The 19,448-nt window shown below is 57.9% G+C and overlaps 3 protein-coding genes across 9 annotated transcripts; all 3 read left to right on the top strand.

The window, feature by feature from the left end:
• Nucleotides 1–768: 768 nt before the first annotated feature.
• On the top strand, nt 769–11,151 carry MAP2K7 (mitogen-activated protein kinase kinase 7). Of its 4 annotated transcripts, XM_081135934.1 has the most exons (13): nt 769–981; nt 2,748–2,795; nt 6,395–6,533; nt 6,710–6,776; nt 6,885–6,998; nt 7,091–7,210; nt 7,364–7,471; nt 7,552–7,731; nt 7,833–7,913; nt 8,016–8,158; nt 8,735–8,780; nt 8,914–9,044; nt 9,119–9,272. In XM_081135934.1, the coding sequence occupies exons 1-13, from the start codon at nt 858–860 to the stop codon at nt 9,171–9,173; spliced, it is 1,356 nt and encodes a 451-aa protein (XP_080992060.1). In that variant the 5' UTR covers nt 769–857; the 3' UTR covers nt 9,174–9,272. The 4 variants fall into 4 exon arrangements, with proteins under 4 accessions (XP_080992060.1, XP_080992058.1, XP_080992059.1 ...); XM_081135932.1 differs by having other exon boundaries at nt 8,914–11,151; XM_081135933.1 differs by lacking the exon at nt 2,748–2,795 and having other exon boundaries at nt 770–981; nt 8,914–11,151.
• Nucleotides 11,152–11,507: 356 nt separating this feature from the next.
• On the top strand, nt 11,508–14,460 carry TGFBR3L (transforming growth factor beta receptor 3 like). The gene is made up of 6 exons (XM_081135935.1): nt 11,508–11,661; nt 12,589–12,725; nt 12,807–13,100; nt 13,674–13,851; nt 13,954–14,112; nt 14,321–14,460. Exons 1-6 carry the CDS (start codon nt 11,595–11,597, stop codon nt 14,386–14,388), a joined length of 903 nt encoding a protein of 300 aa, XP_080992061.1. The 5' UTR covers nt 11,508–11,594; the 3' UTR covers nt 14,389–14,460.
• On the top strand, nt 14,264–18,279 carry SNAPC2 (small nuclear RNA activating complex polypeptide 2). Of its 4 annotated transcripts, XM_081135937.1 has the most exons (6): nt 14,264–14,393; nt 15,755–16,079; nt 16,629–16,748; nt 16,907–16,975; nt 17,259–17,520; nt 17,620–18,279. In XM_081135937.1, exons 2-6 carry the CDS (start codon nt 15,897–15,899, stop codon nt 17,949–17,951), a joined length of 966 nt encoding a protein of 321 aa, XP_080992063.1. In that variant the 5' UTR covers nt 14,264–14,393; nt 15,755–15,896; the 3' UTR covers nt 17,952–18,279. The 4 variants fall into 4 exon arrangements, with proteins under 4 accessions (XP_080992063.1, XP_080992062.1, XP_080992065.1 ...); XM_081135936.1 differs by lacking the exon at nt 14,264–14,393 and having other exon boundaries at nt 15,000–16,079; XM_081135939.1 differs by lacking the exons at nt 14,264–14,393; nt 16,629–16,748 and having other exon boundaries at nt 15,827–16,079.
• Nucleotides 18,280–19,448: the final 1,169 nt, after the last annotated feature.

The following is a 19,448-nucleotide window of genomic DNA, read 5'->3' as shown; positions in this document are numbered from 1 at the left end:
GTACATGCCCTTGACCAGAATCGAACCTGAGACTCTTCAGTCCACGGCTGACGCTCTAACCACTGAACAAAACTGGCCAGGACGGGGATCTTAAAATGTCCCAGACTTGTCTGACCTGGAACTCCAGCCTTGACTTTGGCCCTGTCGCCAAAGGCCAGGGATCACGCCGCTGGGTTCCCAGGGCCTCCACAGTGGCCCGAGACCTACCCGCCTCTTCTCCCTGCCCTTGGCCAACCCTGAGCTTGCTGAAATGGAAGGGTCTCCCTGCGGGTGCCTAATTATGATGAGGAGGCAGCAATAATGCATAACGGATCATAACGAAGCATGTCCGAAGTGAAAAAGGCGTTCTGAGAGGGCCTGAGTGCCAGAAAGGGCCCAGCGAGAAACCGCGAAGAGAAGATGAGGGCGCAGTCATGGCGACTGCTTGTGACAGCGCCCGAGTAAAAAACCAGTGTCTACAGAGCAGACACCACAGGCGAGACCTTGTCTCCCCTTCTGTACCCTTGCGCGTCGCTTTCCCCGCCCACGGCTCTCTGCAGAATGCGGAATGTGGTTTCCATACTACCCGGCTCACCAGAGCGCTCGGGAATTCGCGCAAAAGCAGTTCCGCGGGAGGTTTGCACGTTGCCAGCTGCGAGCTGTAGGTGGCGTCATCCCTTCGGCTGGGACGCCGCACGCAAGCGCAGAGGTTCGCACGAGGGACGGGCCAGTGCGCGCCGCGGGCATGCGCCGTGCGGGGCTAGACGGCGGCTCGGCGGGGTCACCCGGACGCAGGCGCAGTGCGGTGTTTGTCTGCCGGGCTGACGGGCGGCCGGGCGGCCGAGCGGTGCGCGGCGGCGGCAGCGGCGGCGGGGAAGATGGCGGCGTCCTCCCTGGAGCAGAAGCTGTCCCGCCTGGAAGCAAAGCTGAAACAGGAGAACCGCGAGGCCCGTCGGAGGATCGACCTGAACCTGGATATCAGCCCCCAGCGGCCCAGGCCCAGTAAGCACGGCGGCGTGGGGGAGGGGGCGGGCGGGGCGGGGCGCGCTCTGCGGAGGCCCCGCCCCCGCCTCTAGGCCCCGCCTCCTCTTCCGGGGCGATCTTGCTTCTCCTCACCGCTCCCCCCAGCTGTCTGCTCTCCTGGAGAGGGTCACCGTGACCCCGTGCCGAGGGGCTGGCGGACTCCGGGCGGCCCTCCCCCGGCCTGTGAGAATTTTCCCTTATGGGGTCTGGGAGACTAGTTACGCGGCTCCAGGTGAAGACCCCCATCTGATGACCTGCCCCCATCACCGTGGTCTGTGGAGCCTCTGTTACCTACTGTGAGCCGTCCTTCCCCAACTCCACGCGACTGTGACTACATCCAGGTCGCCAGCAAACTCACACACATCCTTTTTGACCAAATGGTTCCACCCCCTCCATATCAGTGACTGTTAAGAGGTTCCTACCCCCTCTCCACTCCTGAGTCCTTGCCATTGGCTTCAAGGCTTCAAGGGATGGTTCACTCACACCTGGCCTGGGGACACCTGAGATTATGTGACCACATATAACCTCCCATATTCCTCTGACCAGATGATTCTCCCATTCCCTCCCTATGACTGGGGATCCCTTCTCCCCAGTCAGACTTTGTCATTGGGCTCAGCAGATCCCCTGCCACCCTCTATTCACATACATCAGGCCCCTTCATACTCCTCTGGCCAGTTTCACTATGACCATCTTAGTGACTGTGTCTAGCCCCTCAAAAATACACACCTAACCCCCAGCCTGGAGACTTTGTCATCTGGGCTCAATGACTTCCTCTTCCCCACACACCCATACTGACCTGGCCTAGGGACACACGAGACCAATATGGTGATACCTAGCATCCTAGCACTCATGTAGTATGCTTCTCCTCTGATTCCACCATCTCAGTGCCTACCTTACTGGCATCTTGTCATCTGGAATTAAGAGTTGTCCCCCCAAAATCCCCACCTGCCCTGGGATCACCATGATTACGTTTAGTCTCTTTGTTATGTCCCACAGAACCCTCTCCTCAAATCCTCTCAGCAGGAGGGCATCAGATTTCCCTCTCCACACAAGCCTGATGAACAGCACCACACATGCTCTCTGTGTCTTTCTTGCCTTCTTTAATATCCTCTCTGATATGATCCTTGTAGCTTATGTAGCTCCTGTGGTGTCATCCTGACAGGAGGAAGACACCCTATATCTGGGTACTTTAACTACCCCCTACTCACCCAGCCTGACTTCCACAGCCTGACACCCACCCCAGTCTGTGTGTAGGGCCCATTCCCTATCCCTCCCTCCCTGGATCAGCATGGGCTCCTTCCTGAGAGTGTCTCCTGGGGGGCCCAGAGAAAGCCCTGAAATGGCAATTCTGGTATTGGACACTCCCTGGGTTAGGAAGCCCAGCTAGGATGGGAGGGTCCATGCTGGGCTTTGCAGTGCTCCCCCCACCCAGCATGAACAAGGCAGGACTGAGTATGGGGCCTGGGGTGCCTTATTGGGGTGGCTGTCCCAGGTGCAGAACAAGGCACAGCGAGGCCCAAGGCGGGCAGGCCCTTGAGGAGCCCCACTCTAGGCATCTATGTCTGTGTCAGCTCCATCCCATCCTTCCAGTCCTCCCATCTGTCGGTTTCTACCCATCTCTGCAGTTTGGTGCCTCGCGCCCTCCCCTCCTCATTATGATTTGATTTCTTTTCTTTTGGACAAATCGGTTGTTTCTGTTGTGATTTATCGTCGTGTTGTTTTTTTTCTTCCTTTTCCCCATCCAGTTATTGTGATCACTCTAAGCCCTGCTCCTGCCCCGTCCCAACGAGCAGGTACCAGCCTTTTTATCATCGCTGCTTGGACATCTGCACCATTGACTTAACCGCTGCCCTGGCCGCAGAATCCCATCCCCCATCCCCCCATGCCTCGCGTGTGTGTATGTGCGCGTGCGCATGTGTATGTGTATGTGCACTTGCACACACATACACACCTCCTCAAACTCTCTGTCACTCTCCCTCCATGAGATCCACATCAGGCCCACCCCGCCTCTTCCTCTGTGTCCTCTCACCTCCCCCACCTCCCTGGAGGAGGAACTGGGCTCCCTCACTGACTGTAAGTGTGTCACTTGTGAGGGAATCACGTGTGTGTGTTTGTGTGTGTGTGTGTGTGTGTGTGTATCAGTGAGGAGAGAAAGTGGGACCAGTGGGTCTCCTGTGCCTGTGTATCCATTTCAGCAATTCAGGAAACATGGTTTGACCCCTGTGTGCTGTGTTTTTTCTAGGCTTCAGGGGCACAGCAGTTAATAAAATGGACCAAGCGTCTCTCCTTGTGCAGCTGATGCTCCACTAGGGGTGGGGTGAGGTATGAACAGTGAGCAAATTCCTGGTCAGGGAGAGCTGGAGAAGGGTATGAACCTTGGAGAAAGGACAAAGTAGGGCAGGGTTGAGGATTCTGCAGCAGGGTGGTTGGGGCAAGCCTCTGGAGAAGGTGAGATACATATATATATATGTGTATATTTTTTTACAATTAAAACCTGTATTATAGGTTTAAAACATGCTCTTGGCTGGTTGTTTCAGTTGGTTGGGCATTGTCCTGTGCACCAGGAGGTTGCCGCTTCGATTCCTGGTCAAGGGCACGTGCCTGGGTTGTGGTCTCGATCCCTAGTAGGGGGTGTGCAGGAGGCAGCCTATTGATGTTGTGCTTTCACATCAGTGTTTCTCTCCTTCTCCCTTCTTCTCTCTCTAAAAATCAGTGAACTATTCTTTTTTTTAAAAATCCTCAAAAATGTAAATTCTACCAGCACAGGATTATAGATGACAAGCCTCACCATGTTGTGGAGGATTTCTGTTACTGGATACACAGTAATAAACAAAACCACTTCTGTTTTACTCATGAACATATATGGAGAGCCTCAGACCGTACCTTGGTGGAGGGCTGTCCATTATTTTTGGTGTCTTGTGCATGGTTCCAACTGCCTGTCACTTGGGAAGACTGTAAAATGATTCGTTCTGGAAACAAAGTCTTTTGGGAGGTGGTGGGGAGCAGGTGAACAGAGGTAAGGAACAGCCCAGCCAAGGCCTGAGTGCAGGTGCCAGTGGGTCTAGGAATGGCTGTGTGCAGCACAGCCCCATGCATGTGTGCGAGAGACCAGGCTGGGGGTCTGGTCCTGTTGGTCCTTGTGGGTAAGTGGGACTAGGTTGGACAGTTGTATGTGTATAGCCTTGTGTGTGTATGTGTGTATTTGTGTAAGATGGTGTTGGGGCCTCTGTGTTATACCATCTACCTGTCCCTCTGTGTGTGGGGGTTTGTGCCATGCCCTGTGTGTATGTGTGTGCGCGTGCCTGTGCATGTGTGCTGGCTGACAGCCTGGTACATCTATGGTTCCTTACAGCCGCTTGCCCCCATGTTCTCTCCTATTCTCTCTAATTCATTCATATCTCTCTCTCTCTCTGTTTCTCTTTCTCATTCACCTTCATGCTCTCCCTCTGTCCTCCTGACCTGCTTCGTGGCCTATCACCACCTCAGTGCTCACTGACCACTCTAGGACTTTATGTATCCCCCCCCCTCCGCCCACCACTTCGAATGCCACTGTGCTTCAGTTTGCAGGGCTGGTGGAAGCCTCTGTCTCCCTTTTCTGAGGCTCTGTGGCAGCTCTTGAAGGTCCAGTGGCCTGTGTGAGAGAGGGAACCCATGGGGTACCGAAAAGTATGGAGAAGATAGAGATGTGGTCCTCCCCCAGAGAGCTGACAGTGCAGTGCAGAAAAGGGGTCCAGATACCTCTCAGGATGAGAACCTGGCAGTGTCTCAAGAGAGTCAAGGTGCTAGGGGATTACAAGGTGAGATTGTTGAGCCAGAAAGGGAGGGCTTACGACTCTTGTTCAGGCCATGGCAGAGCAGAAGTATAGGGATGTTACAAAACCAGGGGCAGGATGGGGGGCATGGGAGTTAGTTGAGGGTTCTGAGCTTGAACTATGTCCCTGGAGTCCCCAGAACTCTGTCTCTGCTCCTGCCAGGCCCTAGCAGAACCTGTACCCCTTCCAGAACTATAGGCCAGGGTCATATACCTGCACCCTCACCCTGGCTGGGATCAAGGTCCTGGGCCAACAGGGCAAGGAAAGTGCTCGGCCGCCAGCAACTCAAAGCATACCCGTTGGTCACTGGGCCTATGTTATTAGATGCTCACAGAACTGTGAGAGGAAAAGATGGTCTTCGATAGGAGGGGTGGAGAGAGAGAGAAGGGGCATCAGCTGGGAGCAAGGTCCTAGGCCTGCTCTCCATGGGAAGGTAACCTGGGAGGGTGCTTGTAGCCAGTGCTCTCCCCAGCCAAGGACCCCCTTCCAGAGTGCCAGGGCCTCTGGGGTATGTGGGTTCAATGGAAATGTAGGATTGTCTTGTCTCCTCTGGGGGCCACAACAGCCTCTGCTCCTCCACCCTATTGCCAGCCCAGCCAAGGGAGGCTCCCACCCCCTCAGCGAACCTGCTCCTGTCCAGGCCCCTCTCTGGCCTGTCTCTGCAGCACCCTCAGTTTTGGGCAGCTGGGCCCCAATCTCGGCTCCTGTCTGTCTGTCTCCTGCCCTCCCATCCCCTAACGCTGCCTGCCTGTCCTGGGCTGTCCGCTGCCTGCCCGCTGCCTGCCTGCCTGCCTGCAGCATGCTAAAGCCATCTGCATGCAGGCTACTGGAAAGAACCAGACCCCTGCGTGGCCTAGCACCCCCTCCAAATCCTGCCAGTCCTATAGGGGCTGTGCCAGCGGAACCCCTCATCACCAGGACACAGGCCCACCTGGGGTCCTGCCCCTGCTCCTGTCCCTGTTGGCTCTAGCTATGTAGGCCAAGCTGGGAGGCTCACAGATGAGTCTGCTGGCCAGAGGGTGGCCCTCCCTGATTCAAACAGAATGTGGGGTAGGGGAAGCCTGGGTCCCTCGCCCACTGTTTCCCAGGGTGGTCTGCCTCACTCTTGTTAGGCAGCCAAGTTAATTGCAGCTCCTAGGACCAGAGCCCAGGCTGATTCTGGTGGGCAATCCTGAGCATGGTCCTGAGCATGAGCACTGTGGCCCTGGGCAGAGGTAGGGAGGAAAGGGACATGCCAGGGAGGATACCTGTCTGAGGGATGTCATCAGCCTCCAGGCCTCGTTTCTCTCTCAGCATAGACTTGGGGATGAACCATTGGCCTCTGGGGACCACTATTCCCAGCCAGCCCACTCTGTTTCCTTTCAGGGGAGGGGGATGGGAGATATACCCTGAGAGTGGTTCCAAGGGTGAGGACCCCAGCTCCTCCCACCCAGCAGGGCAGGAGGTTGTGCTACCCTACCTGAGGGTTCCAAGGAGGGGAAGATCAAGGTCCCTAGCCCCCCAGATGCCAGCATTGGAGGTGGGGCAAGCTGGGTGCTAACTCCCTCCATGCCCCTGCCCTCTCACCCCCCCCTCCCCAGCCCTCCAGCTCCCACTGGCCAACGATGGCGGCAGCCGCTCACCGTCCTCGGAGAGCTCCCCACAGCAACCCACGCCCCCTGCCCGGCCCCGTCACATGCTGGGGCTCCCATCCTTGTTCACACCCCGAAGCATGGAGAGGTGAGCCTTCTGAGCGAGGCCAGCTGGCCTTTGGGAGGTCAGCATGGAGAGGGCTGCTGGGCTAGCCCCAGGGAGGAGGTGGTGAAATCTGTGGGAACCCCTGTGTGTTGGGAGCTGGGGTGGCCTCAGGTTGGTCAGGACCCTCCTCCACCCATACCCACCCCCTGTTCCCCCAGTATCGAGATTGACCAGAAGCTGCAGGAGATCATGAAGCAGACAGGCTACCTGACTATCGGGGGCCAGGTACCACCCTTTCTCCAGCCCCCGGTGGGTGGGCAGGACACAGTGGGGCTAGGTCTATGTGGTGGGGCAGAGGCTGGGCAGACCCCCAGCCCTGACTCTCCTCACCAGCGCTACCAGGCAGAAATCAATGACCTAGAGAATTTGGGGGAGATGGGCAGTGGCACCTGTGGCCAGGTATGGAAGATGCGTTTCCGGAAGACAGGTCACATCATTGCCGTCAAGGTGAGCACCCACTCTGCCCAGGTGAGTCCCACGCCCCTCAGCTCTGGTGCTAAGGATCTTTTCCCCTCCCCCTGGCGTCCCATCCTGTGCAGCAAATGCGACGCTCGGGGAACAAGGAAGAGAACAAGCGGATCCTCATGGACCTGGATGTGGTACTCAAGAGTCACGACTGCCCGTACATTGTGCAGTGCTTTGGGACCTTCATCACCAATGTGAGCCTGGCTGCCAGCCCATTCTTTTCTGCCTACTTCCTTGAGTCTCCCTTGCTGTTCTCTAAGCGTGCCCCCAAGCCCTTGTCCTCTTTCCCTGATTGGGGTGGGCAAGAGGGTACGGCCGCCCCCAAGCCATGCCTGCTGCCCCTGCAGACGGATGTCTTCATTGCCATGGAGCTCATGGGCACCTGTGCTGAGAAGCTGAAGAAGCGGATGCAGGGCCCCATACCTGAGCGGATCCTGGGCAAGATGACGGTAGCGGTGAGTGGCCAGGCTGGGGCGGGGGGCCCAGGCCCCTTCTCCCCTCCACCCTGTCACAGTGCCCTCCCCTTTCCTCACAGATCGTGAAAGCACTCTACTACCTGAAGGAGAAGCACGGTGTGATCCACCGGGATGTCAAGCCCTCCAACATCCTGTTGGATGAGCGGGGCCAGATCAAGCTCTGCGACTTCGGCATCAGTGGTCGCCTTGTCGACTCCAAGGCCAAAACACGGAGTGCTGGCTGTGCCGCCTACATGGCAGTAAGTGGGGACCCGGGTGGCCTGGGCAGTGCCCCTGCTCCAGCCACAGAGATCCATTTTTTCCTTTCCCTGTCTACTCTTCCCCACCTCTTCCCCTACAGCCTGAGCGCATTGACCCCCCAGATCCCACCAAGCCAGACTATGATATCCGGGCTGATGTGTGGAGCCTGGGCATCTCCCTGGTGAGTTGGGGCCTCTCCTCCTGAGGGCTTGGGTGACCCATTATTGGGATATGGGAGGGCAGGAGCTGTTCTTGACCACTCCAGCCCTCCATTTCTCCCCAGGTGGAGCTGGCAACAGGACAGTTTCCCTACAAGAACTGTAAGACGGACTTCGAGGTCCTCACCAAGGTCCTGCAGGAAGAGCCCCCACTTCTGCCCAGTCACATGGGCTTCTCGGGGGACTTTCAGTCATTCGTCAAAGACTGGTGAGGAGCCCCTACCCACACCCTCCACTGGGGGAGGTGGGCAGGGCAGGTGTGACCCCGAGCTCAAGGCAGCCAAGGGGGTTTGAGGCGGGAGGAGGCTGGAAAGCCTGCCCTCTGGGATGTGGGGTTGCTGTGGGCCAGAAGGGCTCAGGGCAGGGGCTACAGATGGGAGCCAGAGCCTTAGAAGCCATGACTTGGGTTTGGGTTTGGACTTGGCCTGAGGGGACAGTGCATTTGGCTGGGTGGCCTGGAGCTTCACCTCAGGAGGCTATAAACAAGCAGAGGACTGAGGGCTCTGAGCATCCTGTACCAACAAGCAGAATTATGTAGACAGGACATCCATATTGGACCTTTCCTCGGGGGAATTACCTGCTACTGGCACCTTACAGCACTGTTCACGCCCCCATCCCAGGTGGGTGCAGGCCTCGGGTCCTCTGAGATGTCCTAGTTGGTGACACAGCACTGGGAGGACACAGTAGCTCCTTCCCACAGTTTTTGCAGACCGCTGGCTCAGCAGGTAGAACAGCTGAGTCCCTCTCCAGGCTCTCACTTCCCTTTCCTCCTTTCTTTCTCCAGCCTTACTAAAGATCACAGGAAGAGACCAAAGTATAATAAGCTACTTGTGAGTACTTGGCGCCCCTCCCCACCCTGCCCCAGCCTCACTACCCACCGCCTACTCATCTGGACACCCAGGGCCTGGGTGAGGCCAGCAGGGAAGCTGCCCTTTTCCTAAGCTCCCCCCTCGGGCCCTGCAGGAACACAGCTTCATCAAGCGCTATGAGACGCTGGAGGTTGACGTGGCATCCTGGTTCAAGGATGTCATGGCGAAGACTGAGTCACCGAGGACTAGTGGAGTCCTAAGCCAACACCACCTGCCCTTCTTCAGGTAGCTGCGTGGTAGTGGCTAGCCCCACTCGGGGGGCCAGGGAAGTGGCCACACGCCCCCTCTTCCCTACCTGGCCACCCAGCTGCCCACCAGGGGAGACCTGGGAACTGGACGGCGGCCGAGGGCTGAGGACAGAAAGTAGGGGATGCCAATCCAGCCCCGACTCCCTACCCAGCAGCCATGGACAGATGGGCGCACCAGGCCCTAGCTCTTCCAGTCCTGGGTTCAGCCGGCTGTACAAGTCCCCCAACAGACACTGTGAACGGAAGACAGCAGGCCATGAGCAGACTCGCTATTTATTCAGTCATAACCTCTGGGCTGGGGTGGCCACGGGCCAGGAGAGTCACCCTTCCTGCATCCTCCCATGTTCGACCCATGCTGTCCCTTCCACCTCGTGGTACACATGCTCCCTGTCTCCATCTCCCTCTGTCACCTTCCTTGATGCCTCTCTGGTTCTCCCTGTCTCCCTCCCTGCATCTTCCTCTCTCCTGGCCCCGCCCAGGCTCTGTCACCACAGCGGAACCCCGCGGTCCACTTGGGCCTGTGGTGAACAGTGAGCCCCTTGGCTGGCGTCCTCGTCCCAGGAAGACAGGCTGGGCATTGTGACTGCAGCCAACCAGGCTGCGCACGTTCACTCTTGCTCTCGCTCTCTCTCTCTCTTTGATCTCAGGGGGTCCTTTTTGGAGTTTATTGTATTTTATTGTACTTGGTGGGGTGTTTGGGGGATGGGGGAGTTGAAGAAGAGCTTGTTCTCATGGGGTTTGTCAGTACCTTCAGAAACTTTTACCAAAGTCATGTTTAGCTGCTGTGGTGTAGCCCTCAACCTCCCGTGGGCATTGGGGGGCTGGAGCCAGGAGCCAGGCAGGGGCCTGGGCCACTGTGCCTTGTCAGCCTGGTCTGGAGAGACTAGTCCCAAAGGTGGGTGCTGGGGGTGGAGGCTCCTCCCTTGGGGCTGAAGACTGGCCACAGCTAGGGGTGAGTTGAGGATCTCAGGCTGTGTGGAGGTAGCCCACGGGGCTGTGGCCACACAGGGTGGCCTTCAGGGAAGGTGGTTATGGGGCATGGTGGGAGGCAGTAAATGCTGGTGTGGCAGGGAGGAGGGAGTGAATGACAGTAGTGGGGGCCACAGGGCCCAGGGAGGCAGAGATTGAGGGTGTAGGGAATGGATGCGGGGGTTCGAGGATGTGTGACAGGGACAGAAGTGGGGCAGGCCAAGGGCTGTAGATGTGAAGGCAGTTATGCCCTCACAGTGCCCCTGAGCACCCCTCAACTCCCCCAGAGCTGGCCAGTCCCCAGCCCACCTTGAGGCTAGGCCATGGGGGCTCCTCTCCCCCCACCCCTCAGCAGCAGTCAGAGCAGGAAGAGGTATGTTTCCTTTTTTGTTGGTGATGCATGCAAATCAGTGGACAAACACACAGACCAACCAACGCCAAAGGTGATGAACCTCCCTGGATGTAGCTGAAGCAATCTAGACTCAGCATAGGCATCACTGTAACCTCTCTCTATCCTATTGACTCTTGTTACTCTTAACATAGTCACAAAAGGCCGCATGTTTAAAAAGTACTCCTTGTCTTCTCTCTACTCCCCGCCCAGTGTGTGTGTGTGGGGGGGGTGGCCACCTCTCTTGCTCAAATCCCCTTGTGACAATGGGGCAGGGTAGGAGGTGGGTGGGCAACAGGCCTGGCCCCACCCTTGGGGGTCCCAGCCACCATGGGAGCTTTTGCCCATAACCAGAAGGTCGAGTGGCTGGTTCCAGGGCCAGCAAAGGCTAGAGGCCAGCTGCCCAGGTTTATTTTTATTTAACTTAATTTTGTTTCGTGAGTGTGTGTCTGCCTGCCCCTCTCCTTCAGTGTTAAGTGGGAGCCCTGGGGGAGCCTCTCCCCCCCTGCCACTCCCCTGTTTCCTCCCTCAGTCTCCAGTCACCAGTGGTCCTTCTGGACCAGGCAGAGGGTTAAGCGGGCAGGCAGGAGCTTGGGGTGACGGCCCAGCCCACCAGCCCACGATCCCTTCTCAGGCTGCCAGTATTGCTCCTTCCCTTTTTAAAATGAAACACCCTTGTTTGTAAATCCTTAGATGCTTGAGAATAAAACCCCTCCCTTTTCTTCCACTGAGTCTGTGGTGTGACCTAAGCCTTGGCAGGATATGGCGTGAGATGTGGGAAGGGTCTGTAAGCCCTGACCTTGCGGTTGAGGGGGCTGGGGAGTGGTGCCATTCTGGTGGATAAGGTCTCTGCATCAAAAGGGAAACTGAGGCAGGGTTGTGGCTGGTAGTGTGGTCTTTGTAGTGATTTGCCCAATATCAAGCAGGCAGTATGGAGAGACACCTGACCCCCAATAGCCACAGGTTCTGCTGGAGAGGAGCTCTTAATCCCTGGCAGGCCTTGGATAAGGGCTCTGGTGTCAGCCCCTCAGTCTGCCACCCCCGCTCTCTGCCTCCCGGAGTGGCTGCCCAGCCAAGGACAGGGCCGCCTGCTTACCTCCTGGGCTTGGGTGCTGCCTGGACTGGTGCCTCTGTCTCTGGCCCTCACACACTTCCTGCAGCCAGTCCAGCATGCTGGGTACCGCAGTCCTGCTGGCCCTGCTCCCAGGGATCTCCACCTTGCTTGGTGGGCCACCTGGTATGTAGGGACTGGTAGATATATATGCCTTCATGCTCCCATTCCTGTGCCACCCTTTCTGGACTTCCCATTTATCTTGCTTGGGGGAACGGATGGGTGGGTGGGCAGTGGGGTCTACCCCTGTCTCCCGTTTCCAGGTTCTTTGGGATCCCCAACTTAAAAGTCCTCAGCAGCCGCTTGAGGCCAAGGACTGTGGGAGGGAAGGGGTCTGTGCATATGCTTTTAGGGGATGTGTATGGGGGCCATCATGAATGTTTAAGAGACAAGGACCCTGTTGAGCACCTCCTGAAGGCAGACATCTGTATGGCCATGTATGCACTGCAAGTGCATGCCTGTCACTTTTAGAAGACCCCTGGTGGTGGTCCCTGGTGCCTCTAACCTTTGCTGCCACTGCCCTCAACCTGGGAGTGAGGAATCAACAAATGAAAAAGCCCCAGAACGTGGTGGCCAGGCTGGGCTTGGGCTGTGCCAGAAGGGCTGTGGGAGAGAGCACCTCCCCGCTCCTCCTCCTCCCGGCTTCGTTGGTGACAGCACCTATCTCCCCTTGGAAAGGGAAGGGTGGGACCAGCACAGTCCTGGCCCCAAGCTGGCTGTGCTGCAGTCCCTGGGCCCCTTACCCCCTTCCCAGTCTGGAATTCCCTTGCTCACTGTGGGGGAAGAAATGGAGTTCCAGGGAAGGGAGCCCCGCACCAGGGGCGCACAGCTTTGTTCCCAGCCTCAGCTGCTGGGCTGTAATGCCCCACGGGTCTCCAGGGAGTACATCATAGCTGCTGTCCCAACCGCAGTGAAGGAGGCGAGGAGCCTAGTGTGAGTGCATTCTCTACTGCTTACATTTTTCAAAGGAGGCTTGGAGGTTGAATTATTTGCCTGAGGGCCTAAGGGTCAGCCCGCACTTCCTCCTCTGTGCCACTCTTCCTCCCCTGCCAGCGCCCCCGTTTCCTGCGGCGCCGGGGTCGTGGCTGCGCCGACCCCTTTTCAGTCTAGAGCTGTCGGACACGCAGGACGCCTTCCAGCGCCGTGCGGGGCCACTCGAGGTCCCGGCGGACAGCCGCGTGTTCGTGCAGGTGTGGACCTGGGATGAGCTGGGCCGGGGCGGGCAGGTGGGGGCTGCCGAATCTGAAGGCAACACTCCACCCCCCACCCAGGCAGCCCTGGCCCGTTCTTCCCCGCGCTGGGGCCTGGCCCTGCACCGCTGCTGGGTGACACCCTCCTCACGTCCGGCCCCGGGACCCACCCTGGCGCTGCTGCGCGGGGGCTGCCCCGCCGATTCCTCCGTCGCCTTTCCGCCACCGCGCCCTGGGGCCGCCCGCTTCAGCTTCCGTCTGCGCCCGGTCTTCAACGCCTCTGTGCAGTTCTTGCACTGCCAGCTGAGCCGCTGCCGCCGCCTCCAGGGAGCCCACCAGACTCCTGCACCTCTCACGCTGCTGCCCCCATCGCCGGTGCGCGGGCGCGAGACAGGGAATCTAGGCTCCTGGGGACTGTCGGGCTGGGCTCGGGAGGGCCTTCAGCATCTTCGGGAGGAGCTCTCGGGGTTTGGGGACTCGGGGTTAGGGCGCCTGGGACATGGACCCCTCGGAGCTTGGGTTAGGCGCTGGGTCTCTCTCAGGCTGGGTGCAGGATGTTTGAGGGACCCGGAAGGGCTCTGCGCAAGGGTTTTTAGGGACAGGGAGTAGGCACTGAATTCCCTCGTGGACGGGGCACTGGGATTCCCTTGGGAGGGGCTCTGAGGTCCCTCCAGGGTTGGGTGTTTGGATAAAGAAAGCTACATAAGGGGCCAAATCTCTGGGTGCCTAAAGTTGGACTTCACAGGTTAGGTGCTCAGAGAGCCGAGTTTTGTTACCTTGAGGAGCTGAAATTTGGATTCTTCAGGAGCTGTGTGGCTGGCTGCTTATATATCTTATGGGCTGGGCTCAGGGACCCCCAAGGGGCGGGATTTCTAGGGGTCTGGTGGTGAGACTTCTGGATGCAAAGAGAGCTGGACACTTAGATCTCTTGGGAGCCCTGGGGACCAGCCCCTGGATCCCGAGGCCCTCACATCCCTCTCTTCCCTCCCCTCCTCCCAGTGTCTGCCTCAGGATGAGGCGTGCGCCAGCGCCAGCAGTGGCAGAATTGAGAGTCTGGGTACCAACAGCCCCCACCTACACACGCTGACGCAGCCCATCATTGTCACGGTGCCACGGCCGCCCCCCAGTGAGCACGAAGTCCTCTGCGGGGGGGTCCCTGGGGCAGGAGAACTGGAATGGGGAGGATTTCTGGGGCCTGGTCCCAGTCTCAGCGTTGTACTCCCCACAGGGCCACCCAAAGGCGTCCCCAGCAGAGCTGTACGCCCGGAGCCTCCTGCGTCGGCCCCGGTGGCCCTTGAGCCCGCACCAGTGGTGGCACTAGTGGTGGCCGCCTTCTTGCTGGGCGCCGCGCTGGTCGCGGGACTCGGCCTTGTGTGCACGCATTCAGGTACCAACCTCGGCCCGCCCAGATCTTCACTCGGTCCCCAGCCTATTCTAGCGCTTCGGGACTCAGGGTCGCCACGATCCCAGCCAGCGGCGCCTGAACATCCTTAGACCTGCGTCCGTTACGCCCACAGCAGCCCCCAGGGGGCACCCTTGCACGGGGCCAGCGTTCAGCAACCCCTACTGCTCCGCAGCCTGCCTCTCCCTTCCAGCGCCCCTACCTCCCGGCCCACCCCCTAGAGCCTCGCCTAGCGACCCGCAGCCCAGAAGACCCCAGTGAGGCAGGTAAGTGTGTGTGTGTGTGTGGATGTAACCTAGAGCCCATAGGAGAGCTGGAGGAGGGAGGTGGTGATAATGACTCTTCATAGCGCTTTCTCTGTGCCAGGCAGCGTTCTAAATGTTTTACATATATTAACTAATTTAATCTTCATAAAAACCTTTAGGTAGATACTATTATAATCCCCACTTTAGATATGAGAAAAATAGGCACTCTCTGAAGTTAAGTAATTTATTAGAAATCACAAAATTTGGTAGAGCTGGGTGGGATTCAAGCTCAGGCAGTGGGTCACCTGTGGTGGACTGCGGGCTCTGTCCGAGGGCACTAGGCGAGAATTCGGGATTCAGACCGAGCATCTTCAACGCCTGAGCACAGACTGATGGGGGAAGCCAATGATCAGCTGAGAAGGTAGCCTGCGTAGTGTCCTCTCCCTAGGGTAGCCTGGATCGCCCCTTCTAGGGATGGTGCGCCCCCAGCAGGGTCTAGAGACGCACCAGCCAGACTTGTCAGACCAGACTCGCCAGTCTGGATCGACCGCCGGCGACCTCGGACCCCACGGACCACGATCCCTGCACCCTGCGCCCCTCACTCCTCCCATCTGGGCTCAAAATAAACATCTGGTTTGACATGCTGAGTTCTGAAGTATGCTTGTGTGCAGGGTTTGGTGGGGGGCAGGAAGTGGAGACTTAGCATCAGGACTGGGAGGATTCTGGGCTGGAAGAGATCCAGACTAGAAGGGTAGAGCTTGGGGGCGGGGCTCATGCGCCCATATGCTTGTGTGCAGATAGGGACCAGGGGAGACCTAGGGGCGCTTTGTCCTAAACAGAAAGGGGCACCCGACCCCACCAGGTTAAGTTTTAAATCCCGCTTCCTTCCTCCACCCCAGCACCGGACCATCTGCCTCTTTAGATCTTCCCAAACCCAGGCCTTCTCCGCTCTCTTCCCACTGCCCTGACCCGGGCCTCGCTAGAGCCTCGACCTCCGGCCTCTGCTCCAGTCTCCTCTCCTGTCAAGTCTAGAGCTCCTTAGATCCTTCCTATCCGAACTCCTCCCCTGAGCATTGACAAGTTCCATTTTACGGATAAGGAAACTGAGGCTGGGTACAGCTAAATCACTTGTTCAAGGTCTCCAGGCTGGGTGACCCCACAGCCCAGGTTCTTGGCTACTACTGGGCAGCTGCCCTTCCGGCTAGGGCCCACTCCTCTTCTAGAAGCAAAGCACACGGAGTTTCACAAGACTTAGTCCAGAAATGGAGAGAGGGCACAAGATCTAAGGTCTCGTCTCCAATTTACAAATGAGGTAAAATGCGGATGACCAGATCACGTTCGCCCCCTGCAGTTCGGATGCCAGCCTCTCCATCATTTCCCAGCCGCAGGACTCCCTCCGTCTAGCCACGCAGAGCCACGCCTCCGTCTGCTTCCGCTTCGGCGCGGTGCTTTTTGGCCCCAGCGGCCTCCGTAACCCCGCCCCCAGAGAAGCGGTCCTCGAGCGCCAACTCCGCCCTCACCGGCATGAAGCCCCCACAACGGCGGCGAGCTGCCCCGGCGCGCTATCTGGGGGAGGTGACTGGCACCGCCGTCTGGGGCGTCCGCGAGAAGCGGCAGCTGCTCCGACTACTGCAGACGCGGCGGGGCCAGCCGGAGCCGGACGCCGTCGAGCTGGCCAGGGAGCTGCCGGGTCGGAGCGAGGCCGAGGTGAGGGGGTCTCGGGAGGGAGCGAGGCTGGCGGCAGACCTGAGGTGTATCCTGGGTGGGTCCCAGGATTAGACAACTGGCCTGGAGTGGTCGGGACGAGCGCGAGCCTGGGGGCGGGGCGAACTTTGCCGTAAGGCTGGGCGTGGGCGAGGCATACAGGAGGTTGGGGGCGGGGCGGAGGCGGGGCGAAGGCAAAATTTAGGGGCGGGGCGAACTCGGAGTAGGACCAAGCGGAAGGGGGCGGATGGTACAGCGGGACTGGGCGGGAATGAGGTTGAAATGAGAATCAGGAAATGGGGGAGAGTGGACGAAGCGCGGAGGCGAATAGGGTAGTACTGCGGCGGGAGCCACATGGGCCTCGACCTTACATTTTTATGTCACACCTGGGCCTTTGCCTCAGACCCTGGGCAGAGCCGCTGTGACCCTTAACATCGGGCTAGCAGGAGGCAAGGAGCAGTGGCTGGCTCTGGAGCAGGCGGTGATCTTTGGCCTCTCTCCACCAGCCCTGGGTTTGTAGAAGGCCCATTTGGTCTCCTTTCTCTTCCCCAGATTCGAGATTTCCTCCAGCAGCTCAAGGGCCGTGTTGCCCGGGAAGCCATTCAGAGGGTGCATCCAGGTGGCCTAAAGGGTCAAAGATGTCTGGAAACACAGCCCCCAGCCCCTATCGAGGTGAGGCAGGGCAAGGCTCCCCAACGGCAGCCCCTGGTAGATGGGGTGGGAGTTGGGAAGATAATTTGGTCAGAGGATCCTCAGGAAGGACAGGGCTTGGGGGACTCCTGAGGGTTGATCCCTAGACTGACCATGTACTTTCTGGTTGCCCCACCCAGGTATGGATGGATCTGGCTGAGAAGATAACAGGCCCACTGGAGGAAGCCCTGACTGTGGCTTTCTCACAGGTACAGCCATCCCTTAGGGAGGAAGGGGTGTCCCTAGGGACAGGGTCATACATAAGAGCCTAAGTAAATTATGGGTCTGTGTCCTGGGCCCTTTCTCTTGCTAGTTCTGTGACTGGTCAGTCACTGGACACCTTGAACCTCAGTATCCCTCCTCTGAGGCCATCTTCTGTATGTGACACCTTCCTTGGGTGAGCAGGTGGAGGGCTTAGCACAGTTTGCAGGGCAGGGGAGTGGCTGAAGGGAGGACTTCTGTCTTTCTCTTCCTGATCTGTCTGCCTGCCAGGCGCTCACCATCACGGCTGTGGAGCCCATCAGCCTCCTGCACTCCAAGCCCTCCAAGCCCACACAGGCACGTGGAAAACTACTGCCCCTTAACACCCCTAGTGGACAGGAGAACCAGAGTCCTGAGGTTCCTTCTGAGGCACCTTCTGAATTCCTGGCTGGCCCCTCTACTGAGGGAGACCTTGAAGTGGACTTTGAGAAGATCTACAAGTACCTGTCATCCATCTCCCACAGCTGCCATGGCCCTGAGCTTTCCGCAGCTGGTGAGAAGAATGGGGGGGGGGAGCGGGGGCTGTGGTGGCAGGGTCCCAGGCAGCAAGCCCTGCCCTCCTCTTACCCCTCCTGTCTCCATCCACCACCAGAGTCAGCTGTGGTCCTTGACCTGCTCATGGCACTTCCTGATGAGCTGCATCACCTGCCTTGTGCAGCTCTGGCTGAGCATATGATGGATACATACCTACATCTGATGGCCCCCCAGTCTGACCCCAGCAGTGGAAGCCTGGGACCAGGAGCTGAGGATTGTGGAACTGGTTCTAGAGGGCAAGAGGAGGCCAGCCAGGCCACCCCTCAGGCGCCTGAGAATGCCAGGCCCAGCAAACCGAGATCTGCCTGGCAAGCAGCTGGGGTCTGCCCCCTGAACCCATTTCTGGTGCCCCTGGAACTTCTGGGCCAGGTGGCCACCCCTGCGAAGTGAGGGGCCCAGCAGGCAGAGGACATACCAGACCTCTGTGAACCCCTGGCCCTCAATTCTGCTTGGGCTGGCACTGGGTATTCATGAGGATCTGGTCATAGTGGAAAGCCCCTGATTCGGTGTGCAGTGCCAAGTGGCCTTTAAGATGTTCCATACAGCAGGGGGTCTCAGAAATGGAAGCCCAATTGTATAAGAGTTCAGCCACAGAACTGAGGTGGGGGCATCCAGATGGCTGGGCTAAAACTACCATCAAATACTATCCCCCCATTGGTCCCTCCCCCTTCCTACATCCTGTTGCCTATGCCCTATAACTGAATAAAGTTGTCAGTCTTTTTTTTGAAAGTTGATTTTAGAGAGAGGAAGGGAGAGAGAAGCATTGATTTGTTCCACTTATTGAAGCACTCAGTTGATTCTTGTATGTGCCCTGACCTGGGATCAAACTCACAACTTTGGCATATTAGGATGGTGCTCTAACTGACTGAGCTACCCAGTAAGGGTTGTCTCGCTCTTTTTCCTTTGACTTAAGGTGGCAGAGCCCTGGCTGGTGTTGCTCAGTGGTTAGAGTGTCCGCCCACCCACCAAAGGGTTGCAGGTTTGATTCCCAGCCCCGGCTGGGGCACATGCGGAAGGCAACCAGTCAGTGTCTCTCACATCGATGTTCCCCCCCACTCCCTTCCACTGTAAAAATTAATGGGGAAAAATATATCCTCAGGTGAGGATTAGCAACAACAAAAATGGTGGCAGATGTGGCTTAAAGTACAGAGGAAGATGTCAGGTAGGAGAGACAGAGCTTAGAGTCTTGGGGACCAAGGGGGGCATGCCAGGGAGGAGGGTGTGTTCCCCAAAGGCTACCACTGCCAGGCCTGCTCCAGAGCTGTTTGGAGTGACCTGTTTGGTGATTACATGGAGGGTCAAGACAAGCCTGAGCCTGACAGGTGTCAGGGAAAGGTTTTCTGAGCAGGGTGACTACATCATACAGATGGAGAGGGTACACCAGCAGAGTGAGGGCGTGTTGGGCAAAATGATTCTTTGTACTTAACCAGATAGTCACCAAGACCACCAGCTCACCCTGGAAGGGGTGGGTGCATATCACCTGAAAGAAATGTTCTTGCAAAAAAAAAAAAGAAATGTTCTTGCATAAACAAGTGTGCCTGTTGCCACTTGGCTATATATATCACGCCTCCCTTCCCTTCTGGTGTGGAGCCGCTTCTGACGGCAAGTTCCCTTAGTAAACTTTTGATATTCTGGTTTCCCAACAGGGCAGCTAGGAGCCAAGCCCAACGCTGGGGGCCCGAGGGTTACGGGTGGGCTGTCCCATGTTGCAGGTTAGAGAGAGTGTCCCCTGAGGTAACCTTGGGGAAGCCAGGGGAGGAGGAAGAGCAGGGCTGGGTAAATTACAGAGTCCCAGCTGCTGTGAAAGGCCCCAAATTCCTGGAAGTACTATTGGGTTTCCTTGCAAGGGGTACCCCCTCCATCAGCCTTGGAGGGTACGGGTTCAGG

This window comes from Miniopterus schreibersii (assembly GCF_964146895.1).
Source record: "Miniopterus schreibersii genome assembly, chromosome: 4".
NCBI lineage: Eukaryota > Metazoa > Chordata > Mammalia > Chiroptera > Miniopteridae > Miniopterus > Miniopterus schreibersii.
This window is presented reverse-complemented; position numbering and strand designations above follow the sequence as displayed.

Excerpts from the sequence above, each read along its gene's own strand:
- SNAPC2 (XM_081135937.1), top strand. The coding sequence starts at position 15,897 with ATGAAGCCCCCACAACGGCGGCGAGCTGCCCCGGCGCGCTATCTGGGG. Across the intron at positions 16,080-16,628 it reads CGGGTCGGAGCGAGGCCGAG|ATTCGAGATTTCCTCCAGCA; the intron begins GTGAGGGGGTCT and ends TCTCTTCCCCAG. Across the intron at positions 16,976-17,258 it reads TGACTGTGGCTTTCTCACAG|GCGCTCACCATCACGGCTGT; the intron begins GTACAGCCATCC and ends TCTGCCTGCCAG.
- MAP2K7 (XM_081135931.1), top strand. The coding sequence starts at position 858 with ATGGCGGCGTCCTCCCTGGAGCAGAAGCTGTCCCGCCTGGAAGCAAAG. Across the intron at positions 6,534-6,709 it reads ACACCCCGAAGCATGGAGAG|TATCGAGATTGACCAGAAGC; the intron begins GTGAGCCTTCTG and ends CTGTTCCCCCAG. Across the intron at positions 8,159-8,734 it reads CAGTCATTCGTCAAAGACTG|CCTTACTAAAGATCACAGGA; the intron begins GTGAGGAGCCCC and ends TTCTTTCTCCAG.
- TGFBR3L (XM_081135935.1), top strand. The coding sequence starts at position 11,595 with ATGCTGGGTACCGCAGTCCTGCTGGCCCTGCTCCCAGGGATCTCCACC. Across the intron at positions 13,101-13,673 it reads CGCTGCTGCCCCCATCGCCG|CCCCTGGATCCCGAGGCCCT; the intron begins GTGCGCGGGCGC and ends CCTGGGGACCAG. Across the intron at positions 13,852-13,953 it reads GGTGCCACGGCCGCCCCCCA|GGCCACCCAAAGGCGTCCCC; the intron begins GTGAGCACGAAG and ends TACTCCCCACAG.